The 22,464-nt window shown below is 38.1% G+C and overlaps 1 protein-coding gene and 1 long non-coding RNA gene across 2 annotated transcripts in view; one reads left to right on the top strand and one right to left on the bottom strand.

Annotated features, from left to right (window-relative positions):
• LOC124981104 (uncharacterized) overlaps window positions 1-11,445 on the bottom strand; it is a 37,825-nt gene extending 26,380 nt beyond the window's left edge. Inside the window, exons 1-2 of the long non-coding RNA XR_007107920.1 lie at window positions 11,318-11,445; window positions 8,058-8,167 (exon numbers count right to left, since the gene is read on the bottom strand). This is a non-coding gene — a long non-coding RNA (uncharacterized LOC124981104). The remainder of the gene's footprint in view (window positions 1-8,057; window positions 8,168-11,317) is intronic.
• A 3,553-nt stretch (window positions 11,446-14,998) lies between these two features.
• LOC124981103 (60S ribosomal protein L26-like 1) lies at window positions 14,999-15,498 on the top strand. Its single transcript, XM_047547279.1, has one exon. The coding sequence runs from the start codon at window positions 14,999-15,001 to the stop codon at window positions 15,434-15,436; it is 438 nt and encodes a 145-aa protein (XP_047403235.1). The 3' UTR covers window positions 15,437-15,498.
• Window positions 15,499-22,464: the final 6,966 nt, after the last annotated feature.

Genomic DNA, 22,464 nt, shown 5'->3' with positions numbered 1-22,464 from the left:
CTGAGTGAAAATTCAGTGGAAAGAATGCAACTCCTATAGTCCTTGAAATGTAAATGGAGACCTGGTTGCTTTAAATACTGCAGACTCCATCAGACAGGTCTGCCTGTGAAGCCATAATTGGGGACAGGCAGTTAGTGTAGAAACAGGGGATGGGGTCAAATTGAGGAAATGGAAGTCATGACAGCCATCTGCCTCTGGAAGCTGGAGACTGCCCCTGGGAGAATGGAATGTCAAGGACCTCTGGAGCCCATTGATTACCAAATTTACCTGCCCTTATCAAGGACTGCAAGCAAGGAGCTGCTAATTAATGTCCCCTGGGCCCTTGCCTGGCTGAATCACTTTGGGCCTCCCCTTGCCCCATCTGCTTCTCACTTTTTACATCTCACCTGCAAAATCAGGCCTAGTCACTAGGCAGAAAGGAGAGATAAAGGGGAAGAGAACTGGAGAACAAAAGAGACCTTAACCTATAAAAGATGTAGGGTGTGCTCACTTCTTGGGATTCTAGAACATCAGCCATGGCCCCCTTCTTCCTGGGAGAAGTCTGTATTATTACCTTTAAATAAAACCTGCTTAATATGCTTGCCTTGGCATGCTTCTCTAGTGTTCAATCTTCAACATTAGAGGGAGCAGGACTCGGCACCTGTAAACAGCAGTATCACCTGCATCTCTGTGACTGTATGAAACTGAGAACTAACTTGGCAAAAGTTTTGAATCCCAAGAAAACATCCTATCCAGGAATTCAAAGAAAATCTTTAACTTAAGAAGTGGAAATTAATCCGTGAGTTTCCTAGTTTCAATATGTGTGTTCCTGCCATGGCTTCCAACCCTCCAGAAACAGCATGGTTTCTGCTCCCTGGGGGGAAGGATGGAAGCCTATAGAACATGGTTGTTCCCTGCTCAGACAGAGCCCCTCAGGGCCAAGTTTGTTGATGAGAGGAGAAACAGCTTGGGGATTGGAAGCACAATGGCAGGCTATGGGAATTTAGTTTGGACTGTAATAGAAACTTGCTTTTATTTGAACCAAGATGTTGATTTGTGGTTTTTGGAAGATTTTAATAAGAGTCTTTGAAATGATGTTAAGAGCTTTAGAGCTAAGAGTCAGAAATGCTCATCCTCCAGGATCTCTTTGTCTTCTGGGGAATTGTTGGTTGATTAAGAAACTAGCTCTAAGCATGTTTCTGTGGACAGAGGGACACCTGATAGTGGGGGCAAAGTTTCTATTCAGAGGACTGGAAGGCATTCAGATGTAGAGGAGGATGAGTTAGCATGGGACTTTTATAATTTATATTGGAAAGTTCCTGCTGCAGTGCTTAATCTTGCTTTGAGGGAAGATAAATTGAATGGAGTTCAGATTACCTTAGATATGCTCACCAGCTCGGGGAAATTTGCTTAATTGGGCCAGTAATTGACTTATGATTTGCAAACTTATGCTCAAATAAGTGCATGTGCACAAAGAGCATGGAGAGAATTACCTGCCCAGGGAGAGAAAACTCAGCCCATCAGCAGGAGTCACAGGAAAATTTTTCAGACTTTGTAACAAATAACCTGGACAGTGTTGCCTCAAGGATTTTGGAGATAGCCCTCACCTGTTCCGACAAACCCTAGCTAAGGACTTAACACAATTCAGAGATAAAACATTTGTAATTGATGTAGATGACATCCTTTATGTTCTACCTACTACACAGGAGAAATATCAAAGCCATTTCAGAGGCTTCCTAGGGATAACTGGATACTACAGGCCTTGGATTCCTGGGTATAGGGAATTAACTAAGCTTCTTTACAGCCTCCTTAAAAAACTCTACACCAAGGAACAACTGCCCTGATGTGACAACCAAAACATACTAAAGATTTTTAAAATATCAAAAAGGGCCTTACTTCAAGTCCCTGTTCTCAGTTTACCAAAGGTACAAGATTTAACCTGTTTGTCACTGAGAGAAAGATAACCCTAAAAATATTCACCCAAAACTGCTGGATAGACAGCCATGGACAACTCAGGTCAATAGCCAATGGCATATTTCAGTAAAAAGCTTAGCATAGTAGCTTCTTTCTCAAAAGTAACAGAAAATAAGGTCTCATATTTTTCTTTGACATCCAAACCTGTCCTTAAAAAAAGAAATAGTTAAAATGCCCTCAGCATCAAGTTTTTGCTGGAACCAATAATCTTTCTTTTACTTCCTTACAGGTCTCAGTGAAGGTTCATACTGAAATGTAAATGGAGAAGCCTGAAGGCTCACTCAGACCCAAGGTGAAAAAATTTTTCGAAAGGGAAAGAAAACATTTTCTGAAGTTGATAAAAGATGTTCTGATTGTGATTTTTTTTGGTGGATTAATCTTTTGCTTTTTAGGGATGATTTTAAAGGTGAATAACAATCATCAGTGTTAGGTGGGAAATTTAGGCGACTGTAGGGGGCAGAGTTGAGCAGCTGGAACAAAGCCCAGCCCGCCAAAGGTGACCATCAAGTGGGCTAGAAAGTTCCACTGGCTCCTCACCTCCACCTGTCACTCAACAGGACCCCCTCCCATCCCCAGCCTATAAAAATCCTGGGCAGCCAGGGCCACGTGCGATTTTCTCCGGGTCCCTATACCCCAGGGATCTGGGAATTTCAGCCGAGAACCAAATTCCAATAAAGCTTGCTCTGGCCACTTTCTGTCTGATTTTATTTGGCTGCTAACTGTGCCCACCGAGCCCACTGAGCCCGCCAAGCTTACATTTGGTCCCATTGCCGAGCCCATCCGAGCTTACAATCACGACAAAAGTTGGCAACCTGAATTATTCTGAAGTTTTTCTTTTTATATCTTAAAGTCTTAGACAATTTAAATCAATGTTTAGTGTATGTATGTTCATTGCTGTGTAGCTTCACTTACAATAAATTATAAAAAATTCCTTTTTCAAAATTTATTTACAGTTCAATGAGCATGCTCACATTTTAAAATTAAAATAAAAATAGATCCATATAATTTTAATTCTTGTGAATTAATGAGATTAATTTATATTGGGTAAACAACTAAAAACAAAAAGGGCTTCTTTATACTTATTAACTCACATTTTTCCTGGTAAAAAGACTTCTTAATTAATTCACATTTTTCAGGTGGTTAAATAAATAATAAAATTGCTAAATTCTATAGGATTTGAGATCTATATCCCTTGTTTCTAATTTTTTTAAACAGGAAATAAATTATTAATATCATCTACATTTGTTTCATGTCTTAACCTTTACAATTAAGAATAAATACATTTAATTTGAGATGAATAAAATTAATTATCTAATCCTTTATTATGGGAGATACTTAATTGATCTACAAGGATGGAATGCTAAAAGATCATTGATTGGAACATTGTCTATTAAATATGAAAATGTCAGATACTCAACTAAAATAAATTTAAACATTAGACATATTTGTAATTTGGTTAATATAAGGAAGGTCTAAAATTCCTTTATTCTCTATGTTCTCATTGAGAACCAGGATACTAGTACTTAAACTATCAGGTGTGATATATGAGTATCTAAAAAATTTTTTTTTTCATCTGATAAAATGGAAGACCATTACATGCTGAATAAATTAAAACAAATTTGTATGAAGTAATTTTCAAAAGATTTACATGTAATTAAATTGGCTATATATAATTAGCTATATATAAAATTAAATTGGCTATATATAATTAACAGTTATTAAATTTTTTTATTTTTTAAATTCTACTAATTTTCTATCATAAAGGCTATTTACAAATATAGATAATATTTTTTCACAAACCCCTATTAACTGGACCTTCTAACTAAAGGATAGAAGAAAAAATACTTAAAACATTAATTTCTCATTCTAATAAAATAATTTTTATACCTGTTAAGTTTCTATTATTAAAAAGGGCTAATTTCAAAGACATTATGGTTTTTACAATTTGGTTAAACAATAACTCTTACCTTAAAATATCACCTTGTATTCAAATTTTAAATCTCTTTAAAAGCCAAATTTGATTAATATAAAAACATTATTGGCTATATTTTAATTAACCATTGTAGTTAGCACTGACTTACTATGTTAATTATATTTTTCCAGATAAAGAAGTCTTTAAATATAAGGTTTAAAGAAACATTTTATTAAACGATCTCCCTAAAGCTTTTTCAATAGTGGTCTCTTATAAACATATATAATAATAACAAATTAATAAATTAATTATATCATTTAATATTTTAAAATTAAATAAATATAAGTTGTACACTTTTATGTTACTCTCTATACTAAGAAGTAAACTTAGCTATATTTTTAGAGGACATTCAGGAGATAATATGGGATTTGGAAGTTTTTTAACACCTTCCCCCAAGAGGGGATGGAAGCTCTTGGCTTGTCTGTTTCATGTTTCAGATGTGATATTAGATTATGCTACTTAATTTATATTAATCCAAATAATTATATATGAAGGTTTTACAAAATAGTATTCAGATAAACAGGCTAAACATGGTTTCAAGTTTAGGGTACTTTCCCTAGATTTTGTCAAGACACCCACTTAGGAAAAATTAAGTACACATAAAAAAATTTTTTTTGAGCTTCTAACAACTATCATTAACATTTACTAAATCTTCTAAACTGATTTCCATACATAAGCTCAGAGACATACATATTTTTACATACACAATTATAATGTTCATTTTAAAGCTTATACCATTGCTTTAGATTGCACATAATTAGTATTCTTTTACAACATTACTTTTCATTCCAGATTTTTGTCATATAGTTCATTTATCCAAAACCCTGTGTTGGACATTTGGATTATTTTTACTACTTTAAAAACAAGGTTATTAAAGATATTCATACAACTATATCTTTATACTAAAGATTGTCTTTCTGGAGATCCTTTAAAATACAATTGCTAGATCAATGACATAAATTCTAAGATTTTTAAATAATGTATTGAATCCTAGCCTGACAGATACTACCAATTCTAATATAATAGCTTGTTAATTTAGAATAATAAGGCCATTACCTGTAGAAAAACATGTCATAAGACTAATCTTCAATGTCTGTACTGGCCGCATTTTATAGCTTTGTAACTCAGCTCACTACTAGAGACAAAATCAAATCCTATATTTGATGGAAACTGGTCCTTCTTTTATTGTAGTGCCCTTTTCAACTTAACATTAACTTTAATAATAGGTAAGTTTTGTTAATCTTCCTGGTCAAATAGAAATATTTATTAAGTCACCTCTTACAGTTTAAATATTTGTACAATACTAGGTCATTGTTTACAATTTAAGGTTAATAATGCTCCAGTTTATAGCAATCTTTTTTCTACAATTTAAAAAAATAAAAATAAAAAGGGGAAAACATATCCCTATGTAAACCTAATTTCAAAATTAATTTCAAAACAATTTCAAAAATTATTTTCTATAAATTATGATATTAGGAGTTTCACTGCTGCTGAGTGACACATGGAGCAATAGGATGCACCAGATTTTACAATAAGGAGATCTTAAATCTCCAACCACAATATTTACATGCTAGCTCTCTATTGAGCTCTCAGGTACGTGAAATATATGGGAAATCTGTTGGGCCCATTTCCCAGATCCACCTTTAATACATCCAACAATGTGGACTGGAGAATCAATTTCAATATTTATTGATAATACTCATATGATGGGATGTTTTGCAGATACATTACACCCATTCATGTGACTGGATTTGACTATACTGGGTACAGTGGAAACTTATCTATATGCTGGTCCCATGATAGACTCTCTGGTTGTCTAGATGTAACCTTTAAGAAAAAGACAGCATAAGGAATACCTAGGCCAACCAATTATACTGGCCCTTGGAACTTAGGATTGCATGTTCAGTTATTAGAATGGGATGTTTTCATATAAAGCAAATCATTTCTATGAAATATCCACCAATATCTTACTGCCTTAATTGTTCTGCAACAGAATCTGACACTTTTCCTAAATGGATAAAATATACCAATGTCTTGCCAATGTTACATATTATCTCTAAAGATGGTGGGTATGTTTTTGGATTGGCCTTTAAAAACTGATGAAAGGTAGTTATATCAAAATATTTTCCTCTAGAAGATTCAAAGTAAGAAAGGCCTAATGTGGCAACAAAGCCACTAAATGTTTCACTTTTAATTTTTCTTAAAAAGAATTTATAAGCAACCATGTTTAATCTAAATCTTTAATGCTATGAAAGATCTAGGGAACTAGGCAAATAATTGAGTTGTTTAGAACTATTTTCAGAATATAAAAATAAGATTAGATATACAATCATTCTGATTTTTGAAATTCCATGTAACTTGAACTAGTCCCTATTATTTGGATATTACTTTGCACTACTGGTAACCATGTAATAAAGACCAAATTAGAATCCAACAAACAGATTGATATTACACAAGAAAGATAAATAATTCACATTTATATTCTAATAGTTATTTCTTTGATAATATTATACTAGAAAGATAAATAATTCACATTTATATTCTAACAGTTATTTCTTTGATGATAATATGGTTCATATACATTTTAATGTATTCTAAGTTTCTGTCTGTTCCCACATTCATTATATTCAGGGGCATCTGTTAAGATGCTATGACCCCTAAAAGTTAAATATTAATAGAATGATTGAGATCAAATTAAATGCTTTAACAGCTACTATTACACATATCAGTAATGAACCTTTTGCTCTCTAAACAAAGGTTTAAAGAACTTTGCAAGCATGTGTGTTGTTGAAACTAAATATACTTCCCAATGGGAATGAGATAATTAAGAATCATCTAATGGACATTTGACATAACAGTAATAATAGGCTGGATTTTGTAAAATCGTATCACTACATCCAGGATATTCAAAAGATAGAATTGATCTCATGGACTCTGCATTTCTGGTTGATCAGGTATTTCTTAAATTGAATGATATTGGAATATGTTTGCTACTAATTCTTTTTGTATTGTGATAAGAGGTTACCATACTCTCTGAACCAACAGCTGGGACCTCAGAGCAGCTCTCAGAACCAAGATCTGGAGCCTCATCATAACTGCCCATCAATTACATTTTAAAATACTAAAAAGGAGGAGATGTGGGAAGCTGTCCTTATTTAGCAGAATCAGACTAGGTTGAGCCATGGATGCAGAGGCCTAACTTGTAGGAACTGGTATGGCCAGACCCGTCATGCCCCTCTCATTTAAAAAGAGTACTGGCTCTTGTGTGTTTATTGAGTAGGTAAGTTTTCTGGGTAATTGAGTGATATACTGCCAACATCATTCTTGGGCAGTTAACCCTATTCTCATCCATGTGGGTCATGGCAGAGAGGATGCCTACAAGGCTTTAAGAACAGAAGCACTGAGCTGGTAATGTTGCTATGTGGTGGAGTGCTTAGCTGTCAAGTTTGTGGCCCTGGGTTTCATCCCCAGCACCATCAAAAACAAAAACAAAAAAATATATTTAGTGCTGCTAAATGTCTAGGGTTTATTAATATTCCTCGTGTTCAAAACAGTTTTTAATCTTAATTTTTAACCTCTGCTTACATTTTGATCCAGTTCCCAAATTTCATTTTGGGAGATGGAATTTTTGATGAGTTAGAGAGAAAGTTGAATCCTGACTTGTCTACAGTTGGTAAATTCATCACAAATATACCAGATCCTGAAGTCAGAATGTTGCAGTGTCTTTGAGGGTCAGAGGACACGTATCTCCTTATCCTTGGAGGCACCTGAGGCACCTGGGGACAACATGCCTCAGGCAGGGGACCTGAGCATATGAACAAACCTAAGTCAGTGAGGAAGGGAAAGAGGGTTTGTGATTCTTCCTCACAGGATATTCCAGTTGGAATAACCCTACATCAGCTCTCTTCCTTCACAGATTTAGAACCTGGCAAAGCTCCCATGATAAACCTCAGCTCAGAAAGCTCATTCCCTGCTGAGGTGAGGAGGAGGCCAAAGGGAATGCTGAGTCCTTCTTAACTGCATCTTAGTATTTCAAGATTACCTTTTTCTGAAAGTAACTATTCTTGTCTTATCTGCCACTTGGATTCTGCGATATTTCTAAAGACTCATGAGTTTTCTCATGCTAACTTACCCCAGGAGCTGAATGACTTCTCCATCTCTGGGCTGGCATCTTTGTTGCACTATCAAGAAGCCAGAAGTCTTGAGAGACTGAGGACTGAAGGTATCTCACTGTTGCAGTTCCTAAAAAGAATGAGAGGAAACTGACATTGGACTTGAAATGCCATGCACAGTTGCTTCCTTACTGATCCACTTGACTTGAGAACATTGCTGGCTTACTGACACATGGTTATAACTGTTGTTCATTTATCCTTCTCCTGTTTGGAAGTACACATGATCCTTATAACTGAAAAAAATGTATTGGTATGGTGAAATTCATGTAGTTTAGAACTGGGTAAGTTAAATTCATTGTAAATCTCATAATTCATCCTTCATCAATCCCTGTTGCAAAAACGTACTGTGGCAGAACCCCTCTAGTAGCATACCAGGTAAAAAGGTTCTGAATGATCAGAAATTGCAGATTGTTAACAAAAATTGTACACTGGAAGTGAGATACTAAGGAATAAATGTCCATAGTCACTTGGTAGGCCCAATCCCAGCAGTTCACACTTCTGCTCTTATGCTCACCAAATAACTGCTAGAGCTTGGAAGTCTCATAGGACATCTCCATTTACCAAAAGTTGTTATTTGAATTTTGTTATTCCACATTCCCAACTTATTTTTCCATAAAGCAAAGTTAATTTGCATCTCATGGTATCCATAAATGTTACAGTATGATATGGTTTAGATATTAGGTATCCCCCAAAAGCTCATGTGTGAGATAATGCAAGAAAGTTTTTAGGTGAAATGATTGAGTTCTGAGAGCCTTAATCACTCCAAGAAATGAAGCCAGCTGTCTACGGACTGAGAACTCGGAAACTGTGATCCCCCAAATAAACTTTTCTTTCTCTAATTGTTCTTGTCATGTCTTCTGGTCTCAGCAATTAAAAAGATGACTAAAACACAGTAGTTCCCTCTTATCAAAGATTTCACTTTCTATGGTTTCACTTAACCATATCATTCAAAATTACAGAAGTAATGTATAAGTTTTGAATTGCTCACCATTCTGAATAGATGAAATCAGGCAACATCACTCTGTCCTGACCTTCAAAGGAATCATTCATTTGTACGTGGATTCATGCTGTATAGGCTACTCACCCATCAGTCCCTTGACAACCATCTAGCTATGAGATAAAGTGGGGGGGACTTGCACTTCTTGTATACAAGGGTCAATACTATCTGTAGTTTCAGGCATCCACTGGGGATCTTGGAATACATCCTGCAGGATAAGGGGGTCTACTGTGTTACTAAAATTACTAATGATCTCCTCATACTTTCATGTAATTAGTATTTGAAGTCTTTCCCTTGGAATCAAAACAGAATTGGAACATGACTTTCTTTGAGGAAATTTCTTTTTCATAGACTGCTCTGATATCTCTCAGCTGTGGAGACATGGGGTTGTTTCATTTCTACTTTTCCACATAAATAATTTCCTCCACTGGGTACCCTAAAACTGCCTTTTGCCCCATTCCAAACTCTGTGAGAAAGGGCATTTATTCAGATAGCTCCCTCCTCCACATACGTCGCATGCCACACTGGAATGTCTCCTTCAGTTCACTCTCCATGACCCCAGAAGATGGCTCCAGTATAGTTCTGATTTACTATGCCTTGACTAATTTGATTGAGTTTGATCACGACTGTGTTCATCAGAGGACAGCAGAAAGAGAGGTGGATAGAGTTTATATGTTTTTCTCTGAATTCTGCTCTCTGAAAGTAACTATTCTACTGGGATATTTTAGCGTCTGAAGGTACAAGGGATGTATAGGGTAGATAGTGTTTAGGGATAATGAGGCTGGGATTTCTTCATCTGTGTGAGAGTACTTAGGGATAATGAGGCTGGGAGACAGTCATTCTAATTAAAACATCCCCCCCCCAAATTAACAACACTATATCTCATATACATGAAATAGAAAGTAAGCATCTGAGTTTTTGTATATAACATACATTACATATATCATATCAATTGAAGAAATTCCCTACACAAAAGTCAAATCCTTCTTTGTGCAATTTAATTAGAAATCTTCTACAACTCATCAACATGGGCTGATATTTTGAAAAAATAAAAAGTAGAAAAAAGTCAAATAGACTCTCCAATAACAATAAAATAGTTTGGCTGGAGTTGTGACTCAGTGGTAGGGCACTTTCCTGGCATGTGTGAGGCCCTGGATTTGATCCTCAGCACTACATGTAAATAAATAAATAAATAAGACAAAATAGTTGATAAAAATAAATCTGCATTCTATAGGTCTTTACTTATAAGAAAGTAACTGCAAGTATGTTTGAAGACAAACTGTTACAAGACAAACATACTTCCCAAATTTGAAAATGAGCAAAGAAAAATGTAAATAAAAATTAATTATGTAGGTTCCCAGAATCAAAGTTTCAATTACTTTTGGAATAAGTATGCAACAATATTTTTGCATACAACAAATTTTTTAAAGAACATTACAGACATCCTAATTTCCCCCATTGCATTGGAGATATATAAAATTAAAGTATCTTCAGATTTTGACTATTAAAAAGGGAAAATTTAATTCAACAATTAAACTTCCATCAAGTTTTGTCTTAAATTCTGTAGAAATTTCATATAAATGATCTTTTAGAACCTTAAGATGGTCATAGTTGTTATTTGGGGGATCTTCTAAAAATTATTGACAAATTTTGCATAGTACAATACCAAGCATGCTTGGAAGTCACTTTGATGTATATTTTTAAGAATCACCAGTCATAGCGAGGCCTGTGAAAGACAATTTAGCCATTGCAAATTAAGTTGAAATTATTCAAGGTCATCACTGGATCATGAGCAATGGTCAAACATGACAGTTCTCTGAATTCAAAAGGAGCAATAAGTATCTTTTTAAAACAGTATTAATTTGCTTCCACAAATGTCAGGAAAGCAAACTTGTACTGAATTCTCGTTTTGGTATGAATGCAATATTGAAACCTAAAACAATGTCTTGAGTATTAGTTAATCTGTCAATTCATCATTGTTTTTCAACAGTTTTCACGTGGGGGAGAAAATTAAACACTAATTATAAAAACACCTGGGCCACCACCCTCTGACCCTTCCTCACGCTTTGCCCAGGACGGCTGGTGTCCCCAGTTCAGTGGACAGGAAGGCCCCATGGTTGGTCCATTCTGTCCCCAATTGGGGTGTCCCTTTCTCTGCATGTATCCCAGGGATTTCTCCCCAGAAACCGCCCGTGTCACCTCCTTCGTGCTCTAATGACAAACCTCCACAAGTACCCTTCACAGTCGTCCGGGCCTCCAACAGGCCTTTTCCTCACCGTGGACGAGGCGCCGGTTCCACCTAAATGGAAGTTAAGCTTCCCGGACTCGGTTCTGAGCGAACTGGGTACAGGCAGACTTCACACGCATGCGCACCGCCTGGGGAAGAAAGCGGGATTCGGCGCCCTCTCGCGGCCGTCGGGCAGTCGGGTCGCAGCGCACGATCCCAGGATCCTTGTTCTCACTGTGCAAAGTGACCTTTTGCTCTCTGGTGTTCTCCTGCTGATTCGCTGGTTTGAATTTGACCTTTTCGTCTAGGTTATTCATTAACTTATATTATTCAGAATATTTTCTTGGGATCCCTTTTCTTTCTGTAAGGCTAAATGACTCACTTTCAAATCTAATTTTTATTTTGAGTCGTCCCAATTTGATTGGATTTTATGGATTCTACCACTGTTCTTCTATTCTCTACTTCATTATCTCCATTTTTACTATTTATTATTTCCTTCCTTCATCTACCTTTGGGTTTAGTTTATAATTGTCCTAGGTCATTATCATGTAGTTGGATCACCACCTCATGAAGAAAATGCAGAGTCCAACAAGCAAAGGAAAAGATTGTCAACATCTTTAGCCATTAGGGAAATGCAACTTAAAATCACAATGAGAGCTTCTGGGAGTAGGAGGTGACTTTAGTCCCAGATACTCAGAATGCTGAGGTGGGAGGATCACTGGGGCCTAAGAGAAAGAGACCAGATTGGGCAACATAGCAAGACCCCATTTAAAAATACACACACATATGCACACACACACCAGTATACATCTCTCAGTGTAGCTCAAATGAAAATTGTCACCACACCAAAAGCTAGTGAACAGGCAGGATTACTTACACATTGCCCATAGAAATGTAATTATTACAGCTGCTAGGAAGTGGTTAGTTTCTTAAAAACAAAACATGCATGCTATACTTTGGATCCTGACTGTCCTCCAATGGCCCATGTGTTGAAGTGTTGGTCCCCAGCATGTGGTGTTAACAGTCCTGGTGGAAGATTTAAGAACTGGGGCCTAGTGAAAGGAATATGGCTTTGACTGGCATATTTGAACCCCACCCCCTTCCGGTCTCCCTGATTTTTTCCAGCTGTCATTATTGCTACAGGCTTCCACTATGAAGTCACAGGACCCACCAACCATAGACTGATTCCATGAACTAAATTAAATCATCCTTCCCTTTAAGCTGATCATTTCAGGTATTTGGGAACAGTAATGGAAAGCTAACTACCACAATATATTTGATAACTGCACCTCAGAGAATTTACACTGGGAAATAAAGACTTAGTGATCACTAAATATTCAAATATTCTTCAATTTTTATATAGCAGCCTTACTTGTAACACCAAGAACTGGAATCTACCCAAATATCCTTTTGCAGATGATCAGACAAAAAAAAAAAAAAAAAAACCTGTGCTACATCTATAGTATTGGCAACTACTCAGCAATGAAAAACTGATTTATGCAACAATCTGCATGTAGCACCAGAAGATTATCCTGAGTGAATGATGAGAACCACAAAATGGTAAATACTATATGATTGATTTGTGTAAAATTCATGAAATTTTAGTAATGGGTAAACAGAATAGTGGTTACCAGGAGGAAAAGACAGAGACAGGAGAAGAGAATTGGGTATGGCTAAGAGAAAACACTTGTGGATTCCTTCTAGTGATGGAAACATTCTATACTCTCACTGTATTGATGTAGTCTTCTTTGTTGTGATATTGTAGTTTTGTGAGATATTATCATTGGTGGAAACTGGGTACAAGGGATATTGCATACATTCTCTTTTTACAAAAGCATACAATATAAGATGTATACTTAGGTATAGAAACAACAGAAATATCTACCAATAAAGTGATTATTTATGATGTCTCCTAAATAAGATATGCATGAAATAAGGAAAATACAAAATAATTAGGGAAATATGATTATATGGGATTTCTATTTTTCATTGTATTCTTTAAATGATTACCAAAGTAAACTAATTTTATACGATGCAAACAACTGGATTCTGCAAGAACAAAAATTCTGAAAATACAATAACAGCAATTTATAATATTCATTGGGGGAACTGGATAACTCAATATACTGTTTGTGGTAATATAAAATGATAAAAACCACTTTGGGAAACACTTTGAAAGTATCCTTTAAAGTTGAACACACAGCCAGGAATGGTGGTGAGCACCTGTAATTCCAGCTACATAGGTGGACCACAGGAGGATCACAAGTTCCAAGCCAGCCTGGCCAACTTGGCAAGTCCTTGTCTCAAAATAAAATGAAATAGCACTGGAGATGTGGCTCAGTTGTAGAGCACTCCCCTAGTATGCCTGGGGCCCTGACTTCAATCCCCAGTAACACACACACACACAAAGTTGAACATGTATACCCATATAATCTGGTATTAAATAAAGGGAAATAAAAGTATAAGTGCTTATTTTGTTTTTTTAGGAATGTCTGTGGTGAGCAATAACAGAGGATGGGAAATCAGTGACTGAGATTGGGGACCTCTGATGACCTCATGGCTGTGGCACACCTGGTGCCTGGAAATGTTCCTGTGCAAGGGCACAGGATACTCAGCTGCTGTGTTAATGCCCTGTAAGGGGAGGCTCTGTGTGAGAGTCCTTTCAGCTCTGACCTTGATCTCAGGCACATAGCTCCTGGGAATAGAGGAATTCTTATGCTAGACAACCACAATGGTTCACCAGCTCTACTACTCCTGAGCCTGCCTACTTAACAATAACTTTAAACAATGAACCTTACTGAGAGTTACACAAAGCTCCTAACATTGCACTTTGCAATTGTGGATTGCAACTGCAGGAAAACTACATAGATGTTTCTAGTAACTTTCTTGAATACAAAGAATAATGCTTTAATAAGTCTTAACCTGATAATGAGACATACATAAATAAAGATTGATGGGGTAACTCTTTAGATCTGTATCTCCATCAGAGAGCAGCACTCCACCTGATCCCAGCTGTTTATCTTCAAATCTGCCTGTGTGAATCTTTATTTTTGTAATCCCCCATCGCCCCTCACTGGAACTTGCAAGTTTGGCTGCACTGGTCATGACAAATGTCCATAGCAATTTCTTTCAAATATGCACACAAACAGGAATCACTGCAGGTATCCATTAGTAGAGGAATGTATGAACAAATGGTAAACTATCTATGCACTGTCATGTGAGGCTGAAGTGCACACAGGAAAAGCATGGGTAAACCTGAAACTACTAGAGGTGACACAAAAAGAGTAGATACATACTCTATGCTTATATCTTTTTGTAATACAAAATGCAAATTAATAAAAAATGACAGAAAGAAGATGCATACAGGCTTACCTAGCTCCTTTAACATTCTTCAGAGAAACTCTGTTCTTATTTCCTCAGAATGGAATTTAACCATGGATGAGTCAGGAACTGCTGAGTCAGGAGACAAACAATATGGTTAACTCCTGGAACAGAAAGGAAGCCTTAGTCACCATGCTTTATAAAGTATGTGGACAGGTGCAAAATGTGTGTACATTAGTGATAGAAATCATTCAAAAATAATGTATATCTACTCAGGAATATAGAGAACAACCTAAAAAATCCTTTCATAAAAAAAATGGACACACCCGGGCTCGCCATGCCGCTAGACGACCACCATGAAGTTCAACCCCTTCGTGACCTCGGACCAAAGCAAAAACCACAAACACCACTTCAATGCCCCCTCGCACGTTCCCAGGAAGATCATGTCTTCCCCGCTTTCCAAGGAGCTGTGGCAGAAGTACAATGTCCGCTCCATGCCCATCCGCAAGGATGACGAGGTCCAGGTGGTTCGAGGACATTACAAAGGTCAGCAAATTGGCAAGGTAGTCCAGGTGTATACAAAGAAATACGTCATCTACATTGAGCGGGTGCAGCGTGAGAAGGCTAATGGCACAACCGTCCATGTGGGCATCCACCCAAGCAAGGTAGTTATCGCCAGGCTAAAATTGGATAAAGATAGGAAAAAAATCCTTGAACGCAAAGCCAAGTCTCAGCAAGTTGGAAAAGAGAAAGGCAAATACAAGGAAGAGCTCATTGAGAAGAGGCAGGAGTGAGGGCAGCCTTCGTGCAACCACGGTTCAACTGGAAATGTCTGGTGTGTGCTTCTCTGGGACTTTTCAAGGTCTCTGGAATGTTCCATTGCCCTCCGGTTTTGTTATCCATCTGTGGCTCTGTAAATCTGCTTTTGTAATTTTGATTAATAATTTTTTGAATAAAAACGAACTGTTTCCTAAAAAAAAAAGAAAATGAAAGACAGCACAATGGGGCAATTTGGTTTACCCAGGCATCCCAGAGTCAGAACAGTTACATTTCCCTGGGATCTTTGCTCAGGAGCCAAATTTTTACCAATCTTTTCACCCCACCCAAGACTTCACCAAATTCTGTAGCCCTTGTCTCTAAACTCCTAACAAAATGAATCCTCTTTTCTTTAGGTGAGGTCCCAAGGGCCCGCACAGGCTCAAAGGGCAATAAAGGACCAACTCTGTGTGCATGTCAGCCACCTGTTTGGAGGCCCAGGCAGAGGCAGCTTTCAGACTCTGACAAGGCACTTGCTACTCAGCATGTAGTAAATACAGGTTGCTGCAGGGATGGACACACAATTCATGAAAACTCTTTAGGGCTTCAGCAGCAGCCATGTGCACAACACCCAGGGGAGAAGTTCCCACATGAACCATGATGAGCAGGTCAACAAAAAACCCCAGCCAGAGCAACAAAGAATGGCGGCCCAGGACAGGAACAGCATGCCCCCGAAGAAGCCTGGTCACAAACCATTATTTTGGACTCCCTTTTAACACTTGTCCCAATTTCTTCTACCTTGATAAATTTCTATCTCCTTCATTTTTCTTTCTTTCTCAATCTATTTGAAACCCTTTCCTAGGAGGCATTTTTCAGTATCTGGCCCTTAGTGTGAGAAAAAAGGAAGCAGCCTGACATTTCAGCAGCTGGCCTATCTATCATTTGGGCCTGCTGTAGCCAGGACCAAGTTTGACACTCAGAGCCAGGCCCTAAAGTCCAAGCAAAGCATAAACAATTTCATGGAGCATCAACTTGCACCAAATTCAATGTGAAATGAGTAATCAGGACCAAAAATAAAGTCTGATCTGTAACCATGCCTGAACACAGGTGAAAGTTGGATATAGATTAATTCACAGAAGTTACCAAACATCTCCTACCCGATGAACTTAATTGACTGCTGTGTCTCTCCCAGTTAACATTTACCTTACTCGTCTTCCCTTTTCTGGATAAGATATATCACCACCAACATAGAATTCCCTGCTTCCTGACAGAATCCACTCTAGAAGAGAGCCCCTCTCCTCTATCCTTAAAATGTCCCTCAAGCTCCAAATCTTTTTAACACAGTTTACAAAAAGGGATCCCAGTGTTCCCCTGCTGTTTTGTCTGACTCCTATTCACTACTACACCAAAGTTGTGTTAAATACAGTTGTATGCTTCATTTTGATTTTGGTTTTGTCTGAAGGGCCCTGACAGGATGCATGAAAACAGAAATTTATGCAGGATGAAATTTTGCCAGGGAAATTCAGGAATGAGTTACTAAATGTAGTAAGAACTGAACTGGACCTGAAAAATGAGAAGTGGCCTTGGCCACATAAAAGCATAAGTTCATTTCAGAGGTAAAGTTATAGTCAGGGCCAGGCATCAAGGGCTAGAGCAGGTCCAGGGGTTATTCTGACTGAAAAGATTGTTCTTTGTATGGACTGACCCCTGCACTACCCAGCACATATCCAATGGGGTCCAGCCAATGTTATCATGAGAACCAAACTTGATATTGTTACCACCTGCACAAAGTGAAGGGACAATGCTTTCACAGCGGCTGACATGTTCAGATCTGCAATGTCACAACATAGATGGATGCAGCAGGGCCCCGCAGCAATTGCCCCTTTTGTCTCGAAGGGTCCCTGGAGAGGCATCTCAAGGATATGGGGGAAAGGAAGGATGTCACAGGAGGTGCTAAGGATTTTAGATCGCCAATCCTGCCTTCAATGAAGTATATTCACTTGTAAATGTTTTCTTTGGAAATATTTGAGGGCTACGGAAAAAAAAAAAAAAACTCTCTATATAAAATGATTACTTCAAAAACAACACAGAGGGCTGATATCAGAGTGAAACAGAACAATGAGAGAGTTTCAGGAGAATTCACGAAACCCTGGACTTAGGAGCCGGACTCTGAGGATAAAGAGAGGAGCTAGACCTGATGGGAACACCAGGTGAATTTGAAGAGCTTGAGTGACCAGGCACTAAGTGGGAGACTCCCTTCTCCAGGCCCTAAGAGGGAGGGTCCCTTCCCCAGCCCTCCTGCAAGACCTCTGGCACTCACTGGGGCTCCAGCGCTGGACAAGGAGCACCTGGCTCCAGGGAGCTCGTTCGGTGCTCACCAGGCAGCTGACAAGGCGCTGAGTGAGTCCAGGGCTCAGGGAACTGCCACGCAGCGAGTCCACAACCGCTCTCTGCGCACGTGCGTGTCCGTTGCCAGCCTCAGCCAATCAGCGCTCAGCCCCACCAGCAGGACCAACGGGCGGGTCCACTTGCTCCCCATTCAAAATCGTGGAAGTGGAGCATGGATGCGCTTGACTTTTTAGGTCAGAGCAGAGCCAGAGAGAAAGAGAAGAGTACAGGAAAGGACTCCGTGACCATTGCTTTCATCAGTAGTTCTACTCTTTGGGACTGAGGTGGGATCTTCAGAGACCCCCTCATGGTTGAGGATTGCTCACCTTCAACTCTCTCCTTGATTTATTAAAGTAAAGTTCATGTGTCATAGTCACCATCTGTCCATTTTGAAGTGTACAATCAAGTGTGATTTAGTAAACTTGTAATTTTGGAAAACCATCACCACCACCTAGTCAAGAATATTCTCACCGCCTCAAATGGAAACCTCATGCATACCCGGTAAACGTCATTCCCACTCCCCACACCAAGTCACAGCTAATCACTAATCTGCTTGCTGTCTCTACAGATTTTCCTGTTCTGGATACTTCATATAAATGATATCATGCAACGTATGCCCCTGTGCCTGGCTTCTTTCTCTTTACATAATGTTTTCAAGGTTCATCCATGTTGTAGTTTCTGTCAGATCCTCTTCCTTTTAGGACTGAATAATATTCCATTATATGAAAAAGCTACAGTAATTCAACCATCCATGAGGTCATATTATCTGCCATGTCTACGTGAGTGTGTTGCCATGAAAATTCTTGAAAGAGTTTGTATGAACAGCCATTTTAATTTTTGATGTATGCACGTAGAAGTTGAATTGCTGGGCCTAAGGTAAGTATAGATTTGTCTTGTTGAGGATTGCCAAATTGGTTTCCACAGTGGCTGCAGCATTTTATAATTCTATCAGGCATGTATAAGGGTTCTGATTTTTCCACATCCATGTCAACACTAGTTAATTTATGGGTTCCTTTTTTAAACTATTATTCCATCCATCTTAGTGGGTGAAAGGTAGTATTTCAATGTGGTTGTGATGTGCATTTCCCTAGTGACATGAGCATCTTTTCACATGTTGTTGGCCATTTTATATCTTCTTTGGAGAAATGTAAGGTTTACTACATCATGTACAACCAGAAGAATGAGAAGTTATGATCAATCTATGTATGATGTGTCAAAATGCATTCTACTGTCATGTATAATTAGAATAAATTTTTTTTAAAAAGTCTAGCTCATTCATTTGTCCATTTTTATTTGTTGTCTATTCTTTGTTATGACTTCTCTCTAAGTGAACATATCCTCAATAATCATTGTCTTCATATTACAACACAAGGTGAAGCTAAGAACTGCATCACTTGCTCATTTCTTATCCCGTCCTGTTCAAAATGCTTGCATCTCTTAGGAGCCAGCATTCTCTGAGATCTGCAGCTGGGCTTGGCCCTCACAAGCCTCAGCACAATCTTCTTTGAAGTTTTAGCCTTCTCCCAGAAAAGCAGTGTGGTCTGTCCACCATAGCCACTCTATTTCCCATCACAACATGGCTTTCCTGTGCGCACAGAGAATCCTTGCCCTTCTTACATGTCACTCATGGGTTGGTGATTGCCACACTTATAGGAAGTCTAGAGAGACTTGGGAACGTTCATGTCTGGGAGCACAAATGACATGGAAAGCAAGGTTCTTCATACATTCTGAATACTACACCCTCAGCTAGATGACTGGTCATCAATTTCTCCCATTCCGTAGATTTCTTCTCACCCTCTTTGATAGTCTGTTTTGATGCACAAAATTTTCATTTTCATGAGGTCCAATTTGCTTTCTCTTCTACTGCTTGTGCCTTTTGTGTCAGATCTGAGAAACCATTGCCAAAGCCTCAGTCAAGAAGATGTGTTCCTATGTTTTCTTCTAAGAGATTTACCACTTAAGACCTTACATTTAGGTCTTTGATCCACTTGGCCTTGATTTGTTCTATCAGGTGAAGCAAGGGTCCCAAAACCTTATCTCACACATGGATACTTATTTCCCTGGAAACATTTATTAAAAACACTATTCTTTCTCTTGTGAACACTCTTGGAACAACCTTGGAAATATCAATTCAACATAGATATTTCTGTTTGTTTCTGTACTCTAAATTCTATTCCATCAATCTGTAGGCCATGCTTTTACCCATACCACACTATTTTAATACAAAGCTACTTTGTTTCTTGTTAGTAATAGCTGAAACTGAGAAATTTCTTCATTTTCAAGACTGTTTTTGTTACTTAAATTCCTATGCAATTCTATAGAAATTGATGGATTAGATTTTCTATTTTGGCGTAAAGTGACCATTGGAATACTGATTGCGATTATATTAAGTATGTAGACTTTCTTGCAAATACCACTGTTTTAGTTAGGTTTTTTGCTGCAGTGACTAAAGGACCTGACCAGAATAACTATAGAAGCAGAAAAATTTATATGAGGGCTCACAGTTTCACAGGTCTTAGTCCACAGAAGGCCGGCTCCATTCCTCTGGGTTCAAGATGAGGCAGAACATCATGGAGGAAGAGTGATCAGGAAGCAGAGAGAGACTCCACTCTCCAGATACAAATATATACCTCATAGTCATGGCCCCAGTGAATCATTTCCTCCAGCCACAGCCCACCTGCCTCCAATTACCACTCAGATTATCCCATCAGGGATCAATTCACTGAGTTGAGGCTATAACCCAATCATTTCTCCTCCGATCCTTCTTGCATTGTCTCACATGTGAGCTTTTGGGGAACACTGCATCTAAACCGTAACAGTCTCCTTCTTAACATTGTCTTCTCACACAGGAACACAGCATGCCTCCATTAAAGATGGGAGGTCATCTTTAATGTCTTTCAGTAATGATTTGTTTTCAGTGTAGAAATCTTAAACCCCCTTTGTTAAATTCATTTTTAAGCATTTGATTCTTCAGTGATGCTGTATTTTAAGTTCTCTGAATTTATTAGCTCTTTGTTCTTTTCTGGATTTCCTAGGATTTTCTTTATATTAGATTGTATCACTTGTGAGCAGAGGTAATTTGATTCCTTCTTTTCCAATTTGGATAACTCTGACCTCTTTTTCTTGCTCAACTCTTCTAGAATAAATCTCCTGTACAACATAAGTGGCCAAACTGTCATCCTGGTTTTCTTGGCACCAATATGGAGAGCTTGCTGTTGTCACCCCTGTGAGTAACATGAGCTGTGCAATTTTCATCAACAGCTTTGATCAGACTGGGGAAATTCTTTTCTATTCCTGTCTGTAGAGTGTCTTTATTCTGAAAGGATATTGGATTTTGTGAAACACTTTTATCAGCAATGAGATGATGTTTGAATTCATTGTTATGGTGGTGTGTGCCACAGAATGACTTTTGCACATGGAACGACACTTGCTTTCTTTTGGTGAATTCCACTTTTTCCATCTGTAATCTTTTAAATGTTATTTAATTCATATTGTGGGGGGTTGTTAAGGATTTTCACATCCAGATTCACTGGGAATGTCCATCTGTGCTTTTATTTTCCTGTTATGTCTTCACCTTTTTTTGGTTTCAGAGTAATACTGGCATCAGAAAATGACTCAAGAAAGTTCTCCCATCCTTCCTGTATTTAAAATAAAAGTGGAGAAGAATCAGTGTTAATTCTCCTTTAACTTTTTTTTTAAATGCAACACTGAAGGTAAATGGCACTGAGTTTTTCATTACTTTGATTACTTATTTATTCTTTTTTTCTACTTCTGTTCAGTTTTCCTCTGTCTTCTTAAGTTGGTCTTTGGTAGTGTGTTTCTAGAAATGTGTCTGTTACCTAGGTTATCTAATTTCTTGGTGCACACTTGTTCATAGTTTGTTCTTATGATAGCGATGGGCCTCCCATCACTGTCCCAAAAATAACAGCTGTGAACTCTTTCCTGATGTCACATCTCATCCAAAAAGATAGAAGGCCCCAATAATGTTAAAGGTGTAAGCAGGTAATGTTAGCACAAAATGACTGAGCTGGGAGCAAATTTCACAGATCAGCAGAGCCTTTATTCAGCAGTGGAGTCATGCATCTGGTGGACCCACTTACCTGATGGAAAATGAGCCACTAGCCAAAGGAAGAATCTGTGCTTATTATGCTACACTGAGAGGTGACTTAATTATTGACAGAGTTGTCAGATGGGCACTCAGGAAACAGGTTTGTGAGAATTCGAAATTTGTTTTTACTGGGCAATGTTTTTACTTGGGAAAGAATGGAATCTGGGGTCAGTGTTCAGTGTTTATCTCTTTCCCTTCAGGGTCCCATTGTATTGTCACTGGGAAATGATCTATTTGGGAAAGGATCAATACTTTGGCTTCCTCCCAGAGGCAGCCATTTTAGGCTTGATGAAGATCTCATTCCCAGGGATTTTCCTGTCCCTGGGAAAGGATGTATTGGGAAAGGATCAATGTTATCAATGTGTTGCCTTCTTCCTCACTGCCTATTCCTAGGCCACACTATTTTGAGGTTTGTCATTTCCCATAACTTACAGGTAAAAGCAGCAGTTACTCATGTCTATTGAGGGTAGAGGTGAGACTGGTCACTTCTGTGGTGTGAAAAACGTCCATTTTCTGTTTGTCTTCAGACTCAGATACACAGTGGTACTTCTTTGATCTGATCAAAAACAA

This window comes from Sciurus carolinensis, chromosome 3 (assembly GCF_902686445.1).
Source record: "Sciurus carolinensis chromosome 3, mSciCar1.2, whole genome shotgun sequence".
Taxonomy (NCBI): Eukaryota; Metazoa; Chordata; class Mammalia; order Rodentia; family Sciuridae; genus Sciurus; species Sciurus carolinensis.
Note: the sequence above shows the minus strand (reverse complement) of the source record. Positions and strands in the feature narration are given on the sequence as shown.